Consider the following 16673-nt stretch of genomic DNA (forward strand, 5'->3'; position numbering starts at 1 on the left):
TGTGTCTCTGCTGTACTTTGGAACCTTCTGGCACCTGACACAGTCCAAATGCCTCGCATGGCATTCCAGGGGCTGTGCACCCTCTGCCAAACCTGCCTTTCCAGCTTCCTCTCGCATGCACCCTGCTCAAAACCCCAGCACCTGTCAGCTCACACATTCACTCAACAAATACCGATTACTTCACATGTGCCAGGCACATGCTAGCTGCTGAGGCCGTGATGGTTAGCAAAACAGGGGTCCGCGCGTCTGCAGCGGATAACCGGTAAGCAAATAAGGGCACTTACAGCACATGCAAGAAAAGTGGTTGTGGGGAAAGTACAAAGTTCACAGATGCATCAAGGAGACCCCTAAACCAGCCTGGTGGTTGGAAGGGCTTCCAGGAGGAGGTGACATCTCAGTTGAATAAGTTGGCCAGACTGAGACAAGGGAGTGGTAAACAACCCAGGTAGTGAGAATTCTGACTTCAAAACCATCCAGAAGGGCAGAGTAGAGGGCAGAGCAGGTAGAACTGAACTACAGGCGTGCAGGCTGGGGGACAGGGTTAGTGACAAGGGACGCCCAGTGGGTTGCAGGGGATCTGTGTGCCTGTGGAGAGAGTGGCATTTATCACAAAGTGTCCTACAAGTGATTTAAGCAAGGAAGTTCCTGTTTCCTACTTAAGTGCTTCTACCCCTCCTCCCAGTGCAATTAAGCCACCCCTCCCCTACCCGCCCTCTCCCAGCAGGTGCCAGACTTGTGGGGCAGTCCTGCCAAGGTCAGGCACTTGAGAATGAGCAAGGGATTTGTGGGATATCCAGCCTAGGGAAAAGCACCAGAGGTAGAGTACTGGGGCTGGGGTTGAATATCAGCTGGTGTGGAATCTGGGACTGAGGCAGGGTTTGGAGTTGAGATTTGGGGACTGAGTTCAGGAATGGGAGGCAAGGTTGGGGCTGAGGGTGAGAGAGTAAGGTATTGGGCCTAATTCCATAATTTAGAGCTGGGATTGGGGTTTCAAGTCAGATTTGGGGTTATGTTTTGCAGCTGGGGCTGGAAATATATTTGGAAATGGGGCTGAGATTGGGATTGGGATTTGAGATTCAGGGCTAGGGCCGCGGTGTGGGGTAGGAGGCTGAAAGGAAGTTCTAGTTGGAGTCTGAATTGCAGCTGGAGTTGGGGTTAGGTTTGAGACTGAGGATAAAGCCAAGCTGGGGTTGGAGCTAGGGGTGGGTGGGGTCCAAGACGCTGGGGCAGATAGATCACATTCCTGCTTCTGCCCCATCTGGGAATTGTGTTGGAGCCCTAGCAGCAGCTAACAGAAGCCCCTCCCTTCCCAGGAATGCCTCAGCCCAGCAGAAGAAACCTTGCCACGTCAGCCAATCCGCTCAAGTCCTGCCTTAGAAACACCTGTTGATTCCCCCTCCCCCACTCCAGGCTCACCTGGGTGCAGGTTAGGCAGGTGAAGCACCTCCCCGGAAACGGAGCTGGAGTGACCTACCCGCCAGCCCAGTTTGCTCAGAGAGGATCCAGCATTTCCAGGCTTCTTGTGAGTGCCCCACGGCCCCCCACCTCACCCCACCCCTACCTTCTCCCACTGGCTGTTCCCCGAGACCCTCCACCCCCACCCCCACCCGGTGCCACTCTCCCAGCACCTCTGTGCAAGCACTTGGCACCCAGTGAAGTCACAGCCCCTCCCCCGTCTCCCTTGGGAGCATCAACACCTGCCCCTCCCAAGTTGTGTTCCCCAGACTGCTCCTGCAGAGGAGCTGTGGAGGACAGAGCCCTCATTTGGGGTGTAACCCCTCTAGAGCCACGTAGTCAAACCCCTGGATGATTCAGGACTTGCGCCCTGTGGATAAAGCAGGAGTCTTACCCTAGTTGGAAGGGAGGGCAGTGTTCTTTTATTCAAAAACATGCTTCGGGCATCTACGGGGGCCCCAGAATTCCCATTGGAATTCTGAAATGCAGATGTCAAATGACTCACCCCCACCCCTCAAGAGAAATGTTATTGTCCTCACTTTTACGATAAGGGGACCCTGGCTCTAAAAGGTGAGCTTAAGGGGAGCTTCCCTGGCCCTCCCGCCGAGCCCCCTTCTGACAAACCCACCGCCAGCAGTGATCACAGACAGGACCTCTGCTGTAAATGGGGTTCCTGGAGGTCAGGGAGCCCAGCTGCCAAGGTGGGCAGGCTCTGGAGGACATGTTAAATGAGTAATCACCGTGAGGCCCTGGCCCAAGAGCCCACAGGTGCTAGGACCAGAGCTGGACTTCAGACCCTCCTTTCTCCTTCATGCAGCTTTAGGCTTTAGTGAAAGCGTGGGAGAGGGTGGCATGGGGTAGGGGGTGGGGGCATGGGAAAGAGTAGGGGAGCCGGAAGGCTGCTGAGGAGATAGGGCAGGGAGGTGATGCGGCAGGAGCAGTGGGAATGAGAGCAGAGACCTGGGGGGAGAATTATTTAAAGACTACCACCCTATGGATGTGAATGTGGATTCAATGAGGAAGCGAGCAACACTCGAGGAAGAGCAGGTTTGGGGTAAAGTGAGAAGTTTGGAGAGATGATCATCATCTCTCTTGCAGGAGAGATGATGATGGACATCAAAGTGACTACTGGCTTAAGGGAGGGAGATCTGTTTGGAGAGAGAGCGGCTTGGGAACCAGCAGCCCTGGTTGTGAGACTGGATAGACTATCAGGGGCAGTTGGGTGTTGGAGGTCTCATCCTAAACCACAGAGAAGGAGATGCAGTCCTCAGAGAGAAGATTCTGGGCCAGGCTGCTGGTTCTGGAAGGGTTAACTCATAAGCTCCCGCCCTCTGCCCTCCCCTCCCCCCAGGAGCCAGCGGTGACAGCTGAGGCCATGTGAGTGGATCTTGAATGAGGCTTTATCTTTGACTCTTCCTCCATCTTCTACGGTGGTACCAGCATCCTCGGCCAGCCAGGATGGGACGGGCAACCGAGAGAACTGGAGCCAGAGAGGTCAGGGGCTGGACAAAAGGGCTTTCTGGAGGGGTGTGGGGGTGTTTTATGTGGGGTGAACTCTCCTGGGGTCACTGGAGGGGCATGCCCAAGGGCCATGGCTGGGAAAGGAGGCTTCATTGGGGGAGATTCCTAAAGGTCATCCCCAGGCTCCTAGGAGAGGGCGGGAGGTCTGGGAGGTGACAAGCTGATTATCTCCACGCAGGTGATGGTGACCAGACCCGGGACTGTGAGAGGAACGGGATTCAGGGTCTCTAGCTGCCAAGTAGGCCATGCTCTGCACCCTTTAACCCCTGACACTGACCTCTGCCTTCTGCCCTGACCCTGCCAGCCCCAGCCATGCCTGGAGGAGAAGCTCAGGGCTCCCTGCGCCCAGGGCTGCCCCCGGAAGTGCTGGCGGAGCAGGTGGAGCTATGGTGGTCCCAACAGCCGCGGCGCTCTGCCCTCTGCTTCGCCATGGCTGTGGGCCTTGTGGCGGGCTGCGGGGTGGGCGGTGTGGCTCTGCTCTCTTCTACCAGCAGCCGCTCAGGCGAGTGGCGGCTGGCAGTGGGCACTGTGCTCTGCCTGCTGGCCCTGCTGGTCCTGGTGAAGCAGCTGATGAGCTCGGCCGTGCAGGACATGAACTGCATCCGCCAGCCCCACCACGTGGCCCTGCTGCGCAGCGGTGGGGGTGCCGATGCCCTCATGGTGCTACTCAGCGGCCTCGTGCTGCTGGTCATGGGCCTGACGCTGGCCGGGCTGGCCGCAGCCCCTGCCCCAACCCGGCCCCTGGCCACCATGCTGTGTGTGGGCATCGCCCTGGCTGCTTCAGGCTCACTCTTACTGCTGGGCTTGCTGCTGTACCAGGTGGGCATGAGTGGACACTGCCCCCCTATTTGCGCCCCCACCCCCACTGCCCATGGTGACCCCAGGGACAATGGCGGCGTCTTCAGCATCTCGGGACAGTTGTCTGCTGGCCAGCGTCCTGAGACCACCTCCAGCATCGCCAATCTCATCTGACCGAGCCGGAGCCTTCCTTCCCACCACCTGCTCGGAGCCGCAGAACTGTGCCAGGTCACGCGTGTGAGCCAGCACGTGTGCGAGAGGGGAGGGGAGAGGGCAGATGAGGCGTGGGTTGTCCCGAGACAGTCAGCCCGCCTGTGGATTGTATGAGGTGATGAAGACCTTTTTGTACTCATGCCCGCACCTCAGGAGGGTGAGTGCGGGGCTCCCGGGAACCTGGTGTTTGTCCCACAACTGTCAGAGTTGACCTGTCTGTGTCTGGAGTCTCTGGGCAGAGAAGTGTCTGGGATCCCTGAAGATCTTTGGCCCCTATTCCCAACACCCCTCAAAACCAACCCTGCCCGGTGCCACCTGTCAAGAATTTCCACAGAAGTGACTGTTGCCCACCCACAGACTGTGCCAGCACCCCTGAGGAGAGTAAATGGTGGCAACGTGGAAAGGACATGGGCTCTGGAGTGGGACTGGTCTGGATTGGAACCCCCCCCCTTCCACTCACAGCTGGGGGCCTCAGGCAAGTGACTCGACCTCTCTGAGCTTCCATTCTTGAGGGTGATGGTCACAGTTCTGGGGATTGTTGTGAGGACTGACATGTGGAAGGAAGGGGCGCGTCTGCAATAAAAGCAGTGCTCACTATTACAGTCATGGTCTTTATTGCTCACTTAGACACCCTTCCTGCCCTCCCCCACCCCTCCCAGAGGGAACACTTTGTGCCCCCCTCAGGCTGAGCAAAGGTTCCGTGAAGACCTCTCCAGTCAGACCTGGGGCCTCTCCTTTTGGTGCTAAGAAGCTGGAGGGGAGCTAGGGTGAAGGGATGCTCAGCTTCCAGAGGGTGGAGAGAGGATGGGGAGCCTGAGGCCTTAAGTATTGGGGTTTTTTTCATCTCGTTTCTCTGGAGGCTGCAGCTCCTGACCCCACCTCTGAAACCAGAGCATCCTGGTTTGTGTAGTTGCTGCACAGGTGCCTAGCTCAGGGCTCCCAAGCATGGGAGGGGAGTTTGTAACCGCCTTGGGCTGTAAGAGTCACTTCCTTCTTGGGGTGAGCCCTGGAAGGGATCTCCCCTTCCTGGGAGGCAACCCTAAAATTCCACGGAATTGTGCTAGAGATGGGGGCTGCTGATTTCCCTCACTTCCTGCTTTGCAGGGTGCAGTTTACATGAAGTACCAAGGAGGATCCCAAGGGAGATGGGAAGCCAGATGTGGCTTCTCAAAAGCATTTAACTAGAGCTACAGAGGCTCTGGCAAGAGTAAATTGCTCTTAGCTGTCCAGACCAGGCGGCCTCCTGGAAAAAATGGTGAGCTTGTGGAGGAGGGGAAGGGTGTCACCCACCCAGGGAGGGAGAGTCAAGAGCAGAAATGACAGGGCATGTCCAGAAGCACTGGGTGTTCCACAGACACTTTAGCCTTCACACATGCAAAACTGAACGGCTCTCCTCTCCATCTTGAACTAGCTCCTCTGTCTCACATCCACCTAGCATCCAGGGTTGAGCCTCAGAGTGGCTCCAGAAAGCACCCTCCCTCCCTCTTCACCCCATGGCCAATAAATACACCAACTTCTGTGACTTTCCCCATAAATATTTGCCTGGTAATCGTGCCCCCACAGTCACTACTTACACAGAGCCTGCTTCATCTTTGTCTGACTCATACAGCAGTCTCCCTATTACCCTCCCGAATTTTTCTCTTTTCTCCTCTTAAATCCACAACACCCCACCACCCTTGAGCCAGAAAAACTGTCCTAAAATGAATATGTAAATCTGCCTAAAATTTTTCCATGGCCTGCCACCTCTGGCAGACTTCCTCACAAAATTTGGCCTCCCTCTCCCTTCAAAAGCCAAAGCCAAAATGCCTCCTGAGCCAGCCCCCCTGAACTACTGGCATGACCTCCCTGTGCTGTCTCAGATCCATAGTGCCCTTCTCCTTGCCTGTGTCTCCTTCAAGACCCAGTTCCCTAAGAAGCCATATTCTCTGGGAGTCTCCCCCAGCACTCTCCCGCTCAACTGGTAAACTGTCCTTCTCTTATGCCCATACCTTAGCCTGGACACCAGTCCCCAATTCCTTCTCTGTGTGTCTGTCTTTTAAAATGGTGAGCTCCTCCTGGCAGGGTTTGGGTCTTGCGCATCTGTGTATCCCTTGTTCCCAGCATGGACCTGACACATAGTAGGTGCTGTGTTGGATGGATGAAGGACTTGGCTTAGAGGGTCAGCAGTGTGTGTGTGCGTGTGTGTGGGCCATGGAGCTACCCAGCTATAACTGGGAAGGGTTGGGGAGTCAGACCACTACCCACATTTGGCCTGAATCTTGCCATCTTGAGGCCCTGCCCTGTCTGGCCCAGGAATTCTCTCTCTTCCTGGGTTCCTATTAGCACCAACTCCTAGGCCAGTAGAGGACCACAGAACACTTTTCCTGTAATATGGAGAGAAATCACATTTCCTTTCAACTAAGACAGGGTCAGAATCAATATTTCTTTTAAGATACAAACAGAAAAACAGAAACACAGAGCTGGAAAGTGGGGAAGGACATTTCCCAGCATGCCGGTCTGGGTGAGCAGCAATGCAGGCAAGGCCAGGGTCAGGCTCTCCTGGGAATGGTGCCAGATGAAGAATGTGGTTTGTGCCCCCTGGGGGCCTGTTCAAAAGGGCACTGGAAAGGCATCTGCACACCCAACTATAAAGAGGCAGCATGGTAAAGCTGGTGGAGTCGCAGGCAGGGCTATGACAGTACTTCCTCAGTCAGGAAAACTTGACTTGCTTGTTCACTTAGAGCATCTTACTAAACTTCATCGTGGTCCACATTGCAGCCTGAAGCCATGGGTCCCTCTGCCTCTCTTCCTTTCCCCTCATGTCTTCCCACCCCTCTGGTTAAGATTCTGTGACCCATCATTTCACCCACTCCTTATCATAGTCCTCAACACCTTAGCCCCTGCCCTCGGGCCCACCCTCCTAGCAAAAGCTTCTCCCTGGATGAATCCACCCATCTCCCTGTGCTGCATCTGCCGCTTTGCCGGCTGCAGTTACAGAGAAATCACACAGCCAGGTTGTCTGGTGCCCTGGGCATCTTCCTCTGATAATCCGCATCCGACATTGAATCCTCCATCCCCATAATCCAACTCTTCCTCAGTGAGCTCAGCCATCAAGCCACAGAAGCCAAAGCAGCTTGGCTGACTCCCTCCTGCTCCCACATCCAAGCAGTTAGCAAGTCCAGTCAGGTCTGCCTCCTGCATAGCTCTGAACACTGTTCTCTGAGCCATATTTAGTCACATCAGCTCTCCCCTCCAATCCATCCCTGCACAGCATCCCAATATTCAGCCGTATCACTGCCAGGGCACCCCTCAAACTCTACCCTGCAGCCCTCCTCGACTTCCTTGAGCATTCCCTACATTGGTCATCCCAACACTCGCCTCCACTGGCTCTTTCCAAAGGCCAACACTGCATCCACTGCACACATATGAGGTAGCCACCAGACTCATGACAACTTCCCCTTGTCTGGGAAAAAAACCTGGAACAGGTGGGATCCCCAAATCCTACGCACTACAGGAGCTGCCCCCTCGTCACAGCAGTTTGGGCCAGTGGCAGACAGTTGTCCCAATCAGATTCTGTTGCCTGCCTGTGTAAGTCCTCTCTTGACATTGGCAGTGGGCTCCTGGAAACTGCAACTTTAAGCAATTAAATGGTGCCTAACAAAACTAGGTCCTCGAAAAATGTTTTGTCCAATATTAGCCAGGATACATTTTTGTTCATTGATGTCATAATGAAATCATGTTGAAGGAAACAGCCCAGAACCTGATATATGTGAAACTAGGAGAGGAGTATGTGGAGTCCCAGGTAGGCAGCCTCATTAATACCCTTAAGTGACAGTGCTGGGGGTACCACGCTGAACCCCCAGAGCTGGGATCACCTGCGTCCCGCCTCCAAGGTCAGCAGCCCCCTTCATTCTCTCCCCACATTCCTTTCCATTGCTTGCAGCCCGTCTCATCTTAAAACTGCCTCCTTGCTCCAATCTCTCCAACTATGGTTCTATCCTTCTCTTCTTCAAGATTCTTGATAAAGTCTTCCACACGCCCGACCCTTCTCCCACCTTTTACTACTCACTCTTAGCCCACAGTAATTGAACCAATCTGACAAATATTTAGCATTGGCCATGCAAGACCCTGAAGACAGAAAGAGGCACAGCTGCGGGCCCCAGAGCTCCCTGAGGCTCCGTAGGTGTAAATGCAAATTGTGATAACAATTCACATACAGGAGGCAAGGGAATGGCAAAGAAGCCTGGAGTGTTGGGAGCCGCTGTCCACGTGGTGTTTTTCACTGTGACAAGGAACATTTTTATTCACAAGTGCCAGGTCAGGAAAGCAAAAGGAGTGACTTTTTATTTAAAATGAAAACTGATTTATTAAGACCTATGAAAAACACAACCATTTAGGTATCTACTTCATTGATAGGAAAACATTTCAATAAGAAACGGGGCATGCTGGTTTTCTCCTAAAATATGATCACCTGGGTGCCTCTGCAAAGACAGCAGGTAGGAAGAAGGTTTCTCATCGCTGTCACAGAGGATACGGAACCAGGAAGTGGGGAGGAAGAAGCGGAGGGAGGGAGTATGGGAGTGTCTGTGCATGAAGAAACAGATTGGTGGGAGGGGAAGGAATAACAAATAATTAAGTGGGGAGTAAAGAAGGGAAAGGCAAGAAAAGAAACTTAAGAGACTGACAGGCCTGATCTCCATAGTCAGGCCCTAGGTAGGCTTCACCCTGGGAACAGCAGGCAGCCATTGAGAGTCGCTGAGCAGGAGGGTCATTGTCACTTGGGTGGCTAGTATCAGGGGAGAATCGCTCTAGCCTTGGTCATCCCTTAAATCCTAGCCACCTCTGTCCCTGAGGCTCGTGGTTCCCATGTAGAATCCACTATCCTTAGCTGTCAGGCACTGGGGGCCGGGGGTGTCCAAAGATCAGGGCTCAGAGGGAGAAGTGGTCCCTGCTACTCCCTGTCCCCAGCCCGCCAGGCTGAATGTAATTGTCCTCAATGAAGCCATCGTCATCATCATCTCCCATCTCCTGGCGGAAGCCCTTCCCTGGCCTGGGCAGTGGGCGGTGCTGGTAGCTGGCATAATATTTGCGGCAGAGGTGGCATTTGGCAGCAAGTGCAATGAGGAGAGAGAGCACCACAGCCCCCAGCACAACCCCTACCAGCACAGGCCATGCCCGGGTCCCAGTGATTGGTCCAGGGGACATGGCTGATGCTGTGGGGAACTCCGAGGGCCCCACAGTGGCTGCAAAGAAAGGACAGCTGTGTGAATAGGGCTCCAGACAGGATTCCAGGGGAAATCAAGAGGAGAGGGAGCAGGGTTTTTCCCCCACCCCCAGCAGATAAGGGGAACCCACACCCCTCCTCAGTGTCCCTCCTAATGTCACTCACTGTTGTTTGCTGCACTCATGGAGGGGCTGGAAGAACTGGTGAGCTTTGGCCTCTGCCAGAAGAGCTCTGCCTCCAAGGAGACCCCCAGATGCCAGGCGGCCCTGGGCACAGAGTCCTGAAACACACACATGTGGGTGTCAGGGACAGCCACAGCATGCACATTTCAGGCCACTGCCCCAGTCATGTCAGGCCACTGCACAGACAACTGGCCATAACCTGCTGTCCACAGGAGAGAAAAGAGTGCGTGGCAACAGGCTATTTGTAAGGGGACATTGTAGGGCCCAGGCCTGGAAGAGGCTGAAAAAGTGACTCGAAGAGAGAACAGGCTGAGCACCCCATATGATTCAGGCAATGAGCTACGGGCCTTGCACTGTGGTTATAAACATCACCCCCACTCCATAAATGAGGACCCAGGCCCAGAAAGTTGGAATGACTCAGCCAAAATCACAGGACTTGAACCCAGGTCTCTGGATCAGGGCCAGAGCCCAGTAGGCTACACTGCTTAGTAAGCTGAGGCTGACCAAGCTGAGGCTGGGGCTGGAGGCAGAGGCAGGTCCTGGTTCTAGGAGGATGGACAGCAGCAATGGCTCAGTGCTAACAAGCCGAGTGCAGGCTACCAGTGGAGGATGGTGCCCATCCCCTTCCAGGGCAGGAATTCCCAGAAGCAGCCAGGGCAGTCCTGGCTCCTCTGCTCCTGAGTCAGGATCCCCTGCCACCTCACCTCTACCCTCAGCCCTTCAGGCACACCCCTTGTCCATTCTCCTCCGCTCCTAGAAGTAGGCAAGTGCTGATCACCTGGATAAGGAAATGACCTGGATGGGAGTCACCAGAGCTGGAGAGCACCTAGTGGAGGAGAATTAAAGGAAGTTCTTCTAGAGACTAGATCACCTGGGCTTGCAAATAGCCAGAGGAGGAGTGTCTATATCAGAGGAGTGTCTGGGGGAGCAATGCCTGAAAGGGGATTGGGGGAGGCAGGTATCTATCTACAAGGGCAACTAGGTTAGGGAAGTACCTGGAGGAGGAATCTTTAGCTAGGGCTAAAGATGATCTGCAGGCAGATCACTTGAATCAGAGGAGGACCTGAGCAGTATCCAGGTGAAGAAAGCACCTAGGAGAGAAGCACCTGGTTTAGGAAAGCATTCATCATATCTTTTAACGCTGAGACCTCAAACCTGTCACCAAGCCCCATCTTTTCTTCCCCTAAATATCCCTGGAATAGCCATCACCTCCTCTCCACCCCAAAGATGTAGCCCCATCCAATTCACTTTTTTAAAAAAATATTTATTTATTTATACAAGCACTGGGTACAGTCAGAAGCATGGGAGGGTGAGAGAATTCACCAGAACCAGAGCAGAAAGCAGAACAGGCAGATTGACGAAGTACACTGCTGAGGGGAGCAGCCAGCGGCAGGAGAGGTCTGCGTGCCATGTGGGACCCTCTCTCGGCGGCCAGGGATCGAACCCGCACTGCAGAGGCTGCGGGCAGCCCAGCGCTCAACCACTGCGCCATCAGGGAGACCCCCAATTCACTTTTGTCTTTTTTTTTTCTTTTTTTAAACAATATTTGCATCCCCCTATCCCCTCAGATTGAGTCCCCATAGAATTTCACCTTTATCTTGTACTTAAATTCTTACAATAATTTCCTAAAACTGGTCTCTACCCACAGCCATTCCCCAAATCTTACCCCCCTCCTCCCCTGCTTTACTATGAACTCCCTAGACCCCCGAGGGCTGTGCACATTCTTTAGTATATTCTTCCAATTCCTGCAATTCAGCACATGCCTCCAACCCCACCCCACTCCAGGCCACATTCTTCCTCCTGTCCTCTGCAGTTCCCTCCCCCATACCATACACCTACAGACAGACACACACGTACACACACACACACACACCCCTCCTGCCTCACCCACCCACCCTCTTGCTTCTCAGACCATTCCTCCAGATGAGGTTGTCCCAGGACCCAAAATTGACCATTTACTAGATGGGCAGCTCCCTGGGGACAGGACCGAGCTGATTAACCTGCCTGGGCACTGGCAGACAGAGAGCCTGGCACTCAGTGCATGTTTGTGTGGTGAGTGAAGGAGAGATCCAGAGTGAATACATGGGGGTAGGGGCCTTAGAAAGGAGAGGTAAATCATTCATCTGTTAGCAAACACTCAGGTGCCTACTGTAGGTCCCACACTGGGCAATGTGTCCTCACTGTAAGATTTTGTGAAATTGAAACGAACTGGATTCAAGTTGACGTTTCTAAGATTTTACTTCTGTTCCTTTCTTCCTGTCTGTCCCTGTGAATTCTTCCCAAGGACACACACACACACACACACACACACACACAGGCTGTCACCCCACCCCCTCGGGTCACATTTCCTCCCCGACAAACACACACACACACTGATTTGCCCAGGCACACACGCCCCACCCTGGCTTGTTGCTGCTTTCCCGTTCCAGGAGCCATCAAGAATCTGTACGCCCCCCCCCACCCAGTGCCCCCAATGTCTTCCCCTCTGTTCCCCACCTGTTGGAACTGGGCACAGTCTGGAAGAAGCTTCCGGAAGGCGCAGACCAGACCTGGACGGGTGGGCGGGCCGAGCGGCCGCTCGACTCACCTGGGGACGCAGCAGGCGGGGCTGGAGCCGCAGGTGAGGGCGGAGGGCCGGGCAGCAGGCAGCGCCTCCTGGCGGGAGGACGGTTTCTACCTCTTCCCTCGCGTGTGCGGAGGACCTTGCCGCAGGCCTCGCCCCCGCCCCCAGTGGTGGGGTGATGGTGCCCCTGGGATCCAGAGAGGGGTCCAGCGGGTCCTAGAAGGGGCACACACCTCAGCAGGCTACCGCTCGAGCTTGCTCACGCGAATTTGCATGACAGGTACAAAGTCCAGAGTGAGCGGGACTGTGCAGGCCGCCGGCCTCGGTGAACCGGAACCAGAGGGCAGTAGGGAGGGCTTGTCCGCCAGGCAAAGCCGAGGACCAAGGACTCGCAAAATTGCACGGGGTGGGGGTGGGGGAGATGTGGAGGTCCATGCGGAGTGTGAGTTCAGAGGCCTTTTGGCCCCTTGAGGGGTTTGTTTTACCTGAACTGAGGGTTCAAGCCTCACCTGGATCTCAAGGATCTTGTGACCACACAAAATTAGGCTCTGAACCTTTCTCCCTTTGCCTTTCTCGTCCCCGTGGCTAGTGCCTCCTGGTCCTTTATGATTCAGCTCAGGAGTCACCTTTCCGAGTCCTCTGCAGTCCCGCAAGCCCCACCTCCACCCCTCACGCCCCGCCTCCACCCCCTCTAATCCCACCCCTACCAGGTCAACTTCTTCCCCAGCTCAGCACTCGAGATCAATGCCCTTATCTACCAATCTTGTAATTATTTCCTTCTGTGCCGCCTCTGCCCCAGGGTGGAGCCGAGTTTGGGCAGTTTATGGATTCGCAGCACCTTACACAGGGCAAATTCTCGGTAAAAGTCTGAGGAATGGGGGCCTCCCTGGTGGCGCAAAGAGTTAAGCACCGCACTATGAAGCAATCCACAGCCTCTGCAGCACGAGTTCTATCCCCAGCCCGCCAGGGAGCAACCCACATGGCGCAGCAGACCTCTCCTGTCTCGCCCGCTGCTCCCCTCAGCAGTGTGTTTCAGTCAACCTGCCTGTTCTGTTCCCCACTCTGTCTCTGGTGCATCCTCTTACCCCTCCCCACCCTGCATCTCTGGCCTGTACCCCAGCTCTTGTGTGCATAAATAAATAAATCTTTTTTTAAAAAAAAAGTCTGGGGAATGGTTGCTTGAGCTAAGTCATGCCGGTGCAAGAGTCCACAGGGATTCACAAGACACAGCCGGAGCAAAGGCTGCAGCCAGGAGCTATGAGTGGCCACGGTAGAAGTGCAGCTAGAGAGCAGAGGCAGTTCCCAGAGGACCTACAATATCTCAGCGTGGAAGCTGGGCTCTGACCACCAGTGGTCCCTCCCTCGCTCTCCCCCCAGCCACTCCAAACTGAACTGTTCTCTATTTTTTTTAATATTAAAAAAAATTTATTTATGTATACAAGAGCTGGGGTGCAGGACCAGAGAGGTCTGCTTTGCCATGTGGGTTGCTCCCTGGCTGGCAGGGGATCGAACTCGTACTGCTGAGGCTGCAGATTGCTTTATAGTGCGGTGCTTTAACCCCTTGCACCACCAGGGAGGCCCCTGAACTGTTCTCTATTCCTAGAACCCACCATGCTCTCACCTCCCAGGCTTTCTAGCCCTGTTCTTGGGATCCCTACTCTCCCCCCAACCTTCACTTCCAGCTCCTCCCCCAACATGCCCATCTCCCTGCTTCCTGATTATTCCTCCTAAACCCACCATCACTCAGACTCCAGTTTAACTGCCCCTTTAACTAGACCAGTCTTACCGGACACTCCCTAGTCTGGGTCCCTTCTTCCTGACTCTGCCCTACTGCTCCCCCCCAATCTGGACTTTCTCTCCCATAGTACTGTGATTTTCTCTTTATTTGGCAGGCCCCCCTCTGAGCCCACAAACTGTGGGTAGGGTCTGCTTTGCTCTTGTTGCCCTTCCTATCCCCAAGATATGAAATAGCAACGATAAATACTTCTGAAATAAATGGATGAGAGGAGGGAAATACTAACCTGGGTGGGGCAGTGAGCAGTCAAAGGTGTAGGATTTTTGCTTTGATATTGATGCAAGAAAATCATATAGTAGGGCCTCCCTGGTGGCGCAGCGGTTGAGCGCTGGGTTGCGAAGTTGCCTGCAGCCTCTGTGGCGCCGGTTCGATCCCCGGCTGCTCCCCAGCCACCGGAGGAGGGTCCCACATGGCGCGCAGACCTCTCCTGCCGCCCGCTGCTCCCCTCAGCAGTGTACTTCGGTCCTTCTGCCTGCTCTGCTCCCCGCTCTGGCTCTGGTGAATTCTCTCACCCTCCCGCGCTTCTGACTGTACCCAGTGCTTGTATAAACAAAACAAACAAATAAACAAACAAATAAAACATGCCTCTATTAAAAAAAAAAAAGAAAATCATATAGTAGAACTCAAAAGATAGTCACTTAACATTGTGATGTCCTGGGCAACATGCCATGTTTTCTTTTCTTTTTTTTCTAATTGAGGCATCTACATCACATAAACTAATTCACATGACAAAAAATTCACCATTTTAGTCATTTTCAGTGCACAATTCAGTGGTACTTATTACATTCAGGATATGTGCAACCATCACTTTAGTTCTAAAACATTTCACCCCACCAAAATGTTACCCCTACCTATTAAGCAGTCACACCTCCTTTTCCCCTCCCCCCAGCCTCTAGGAATTACTAATCTGCTTTCTGTCTATGAATTTGCCTATTGGAGGATGGCTACGGATGACAGTGTATACAAATATAATCATATCCACAAATATAATCAAATCTGCTTCATCTTTTTAATGAACTATTTCATTTAATCCTCATTAACTGTACTATGAGAAGGATGTTAATTATCCCCTTCATAGATGAAGAATATGAGACCATGAGAAGGTAATTTAAGTGATCTCCTATAGAAGAAAACAAGTCACGTTCTGCACATCTATCAGTCATTTTCAATGACAGCCACTACAGAGCCACAGCCAGCCTGCACAGCACACAAGGCAAACCAGCAGGAGGCGGCCTGCCAGATGCCCACCACCTGGAGCACAGAGCGCAGGCTGGATCTCAGCACCCACAGTCCCTCAGCCAGGACTCTGGTGCAGTAAATAACTTTTACACCCTTCCAGGGCAGCCCTGGCAACCATACGGGAGGCTATGTGCTGGCAGCTGGAGACAGAGTTGCTGCTACCATACAGCTTTCATTCTGGCAGAGAAGACAGACAATACATAAGAGTAAATTCTTTCTGATAATGGTAAGTACTATAAAAAAAAGTAAAATAGCATCATGTGATAGGGAATTGTGGAGGGGATTGCAATGAATGTGAAACAGAAAACAGGGACTCACTGAAAGGACTCAAGAAGGGACTCACTGAAGAGGGAATACAAACTGAGATCTGAATAAGAGACAGAAACCATGCCAATTTGAGGGAAGAACATTCCAGAAAGAAGGCACAGCCAGGACAAAGATGGAGAGGCAGGAGCATAGTTGGCTTGTTCAAGCAACAGGGAGGGGCCGACAATGGAGTGCAGTGAGTGGGGAGAGGTGGGAGGGCTGTGTGAGGGGCCTGCTGGGCACCAGCTCAAGTGAGGCCTCCTTGGGTCCCCCTCTCAGTCGGGTGGGAAGCCACTGAGGAGTTAAGCAAAGGACTATGTGAAGAACGGACTATAGGGGGGCCAGGGTAGAAGCAGGGAGGCTTCCCTCCAGGAGAGAGGCAACATTGTGGCAGGGTAGTCAGGTGGAGATGGGAGAGCGCTCAGACTCTGGATATATTTTGAAGGAGAATCCAGCAAATTTTTGACTTGATGTGGGGTTTGAGAAAAATTAAGGAACAAAGAATAACTCCCAAGTTTTGACCTAAGAAACTAGAAGGGTGGGCTGTGGGAAGGCTTTGAAAGGGACAGACCTGGGAGGGCCGTTAGGACCTCAGCTTTGGTCATGTTGGATGGGAGGTGCCTAAAGGACATCCAGCCACATACTAAGCCAGAGGTAACATAAACTAGCCTGAACGCAGAGGAGGTCAGCTAAGGGTTAGACGTAGAAATGCAAGAATCAACAAACGTAGATGATTTTTTTAAAGATAGCCACCCAGGTAAGATCCTCCAAGGAGTGTAGCGTGAGAAGAGGGTGAGCAGAGGTGGACCAGGAGCAGCAGGCAAGGACTCCGTCAACATGTCAGGAGGCAGCCACGTGAGAGAGGCCCTGGAGGTCAGAGAGGAAAGTCTTTCAAGGACAATGGCTTTGTCAGCTGTGTCAAGTGCTGATGATCGGTCAACTAAGATATGGACCAAGAATTAACTTTGAAGTTGACCACATGAAGGTCAGTGGTGACCTTGACAAAAGTAAGTTTGTTGGTATGTTTGGGACAAATGCCTGACTGGAGTGATGTGTGAACATGAGAGCAAAAGAGGTAGAGAAAGTCCTTCATGGCATTTTGTTAGAAAAGGGGAAGGGAAATATGGCTGGCACTGGGGGCAGGTGTGCAATCAAGGGAAGTTGTTTTTGTTTTTTTTTTAAGGCTAGTTTCTGTAAGACCAAGTGTGTATGTGGTTGGAATTATCCAGAAGACAGGGGAAATTGACAAGGAGGAAGAAAGAAGGAGCAACGAGAAACCAAGGGGTGTGAGGGTCAGTGTACAGGTGGAGGGAGAGGCCCTCGGAGGCAGGTAGATTGTACAAATAAAATGGTAGGAGGCTTTTCCCCATGGCTACCAGAGAAATAGGAAGCAATGTT

At 53.2% G+C, this 16673-nt stretch overlaps 2 protein-coding genes across 3 annotated transcripts; one reads left to right on the forward strand and one right to left on the reverse strand.

The window, feature by feature from the left end:
- The first annotated feature begins 787 nt into the window (after positions 1-787).
- TMEM125 (transmembrane protein 125) lies at positions 788-4576 on the forward strand. Its single transcript, XM_037499621.1, has 4 exons — positions 788-817; positions 1314-1522; positions 2807-2949; positions 3155-4576. The coding sequence occupies exon 4, from the start codon at positions 3289-3291 to the stop codon at positions 3946-3948; it is 660 nt and encodes a 219-aa protein (XP_037355518.1). The 5' UTR covers positions 788-817; positions 1314-1522; positions 2807-2949; positions 3155-3288; the 3' UTR covers positions 3949-4576.
- Positions 4577-8331: 3755 nt separating this feature from the next.
- Positions 8332-11997, reverse strand: CUNH1orf210 (chromosome unknown C1orf210 homolog). 2 transcript variants are annotated; one of them, XM_037499667.2, is made up of 4 exons: positions 11960-11997; positions 10368-10463; positions 9356-9470; positions 8332-9209 (listed from the first exon to the last, which is right to left on the reverse strand). In XM_037499667.2, exons 3-4 carry the CDS (start codon positions 9372-9374, stop codon positions 8896-8898), a joined length of 333 nt encoding a protein of 110 aa, XP_037355564.1. In that variant the 5' UTR covers positions 9375-9470; positions 10368-10463; positions 11960-11997; the 3' UTR covers positions 8332-8895. The 2 variants fall into 2 exon arrangements, with proteins under 2 accessions (XP_037355564.1, XP_037355563.1); XM_037499666.2 differs by lacking the exon at positions 11960-11997 and adding an exon at positions 11869-11915.
- Between the last annotated feature and the right edge of the window lie 4676 nt (positions 11998-16673).

The sequence above is a fragment of the Talpa occidentalis genome, unplaced genomic scaffold, assembly GCF_014898055.3.
Source record: "Talpa occidentalis isolate TD23 unplaced genomic scaffold, MPIMG_talOcc4v2.1 talOcc4.9, whole genome shotgun sequence".
NCBI classification, from domain to species: domain Eukaryota; kingdom Metazoa; phylum Chordata; class Mammalia; order Eulipotyphla; family Talpidae; genus Talpa; species Talpa occidentalis.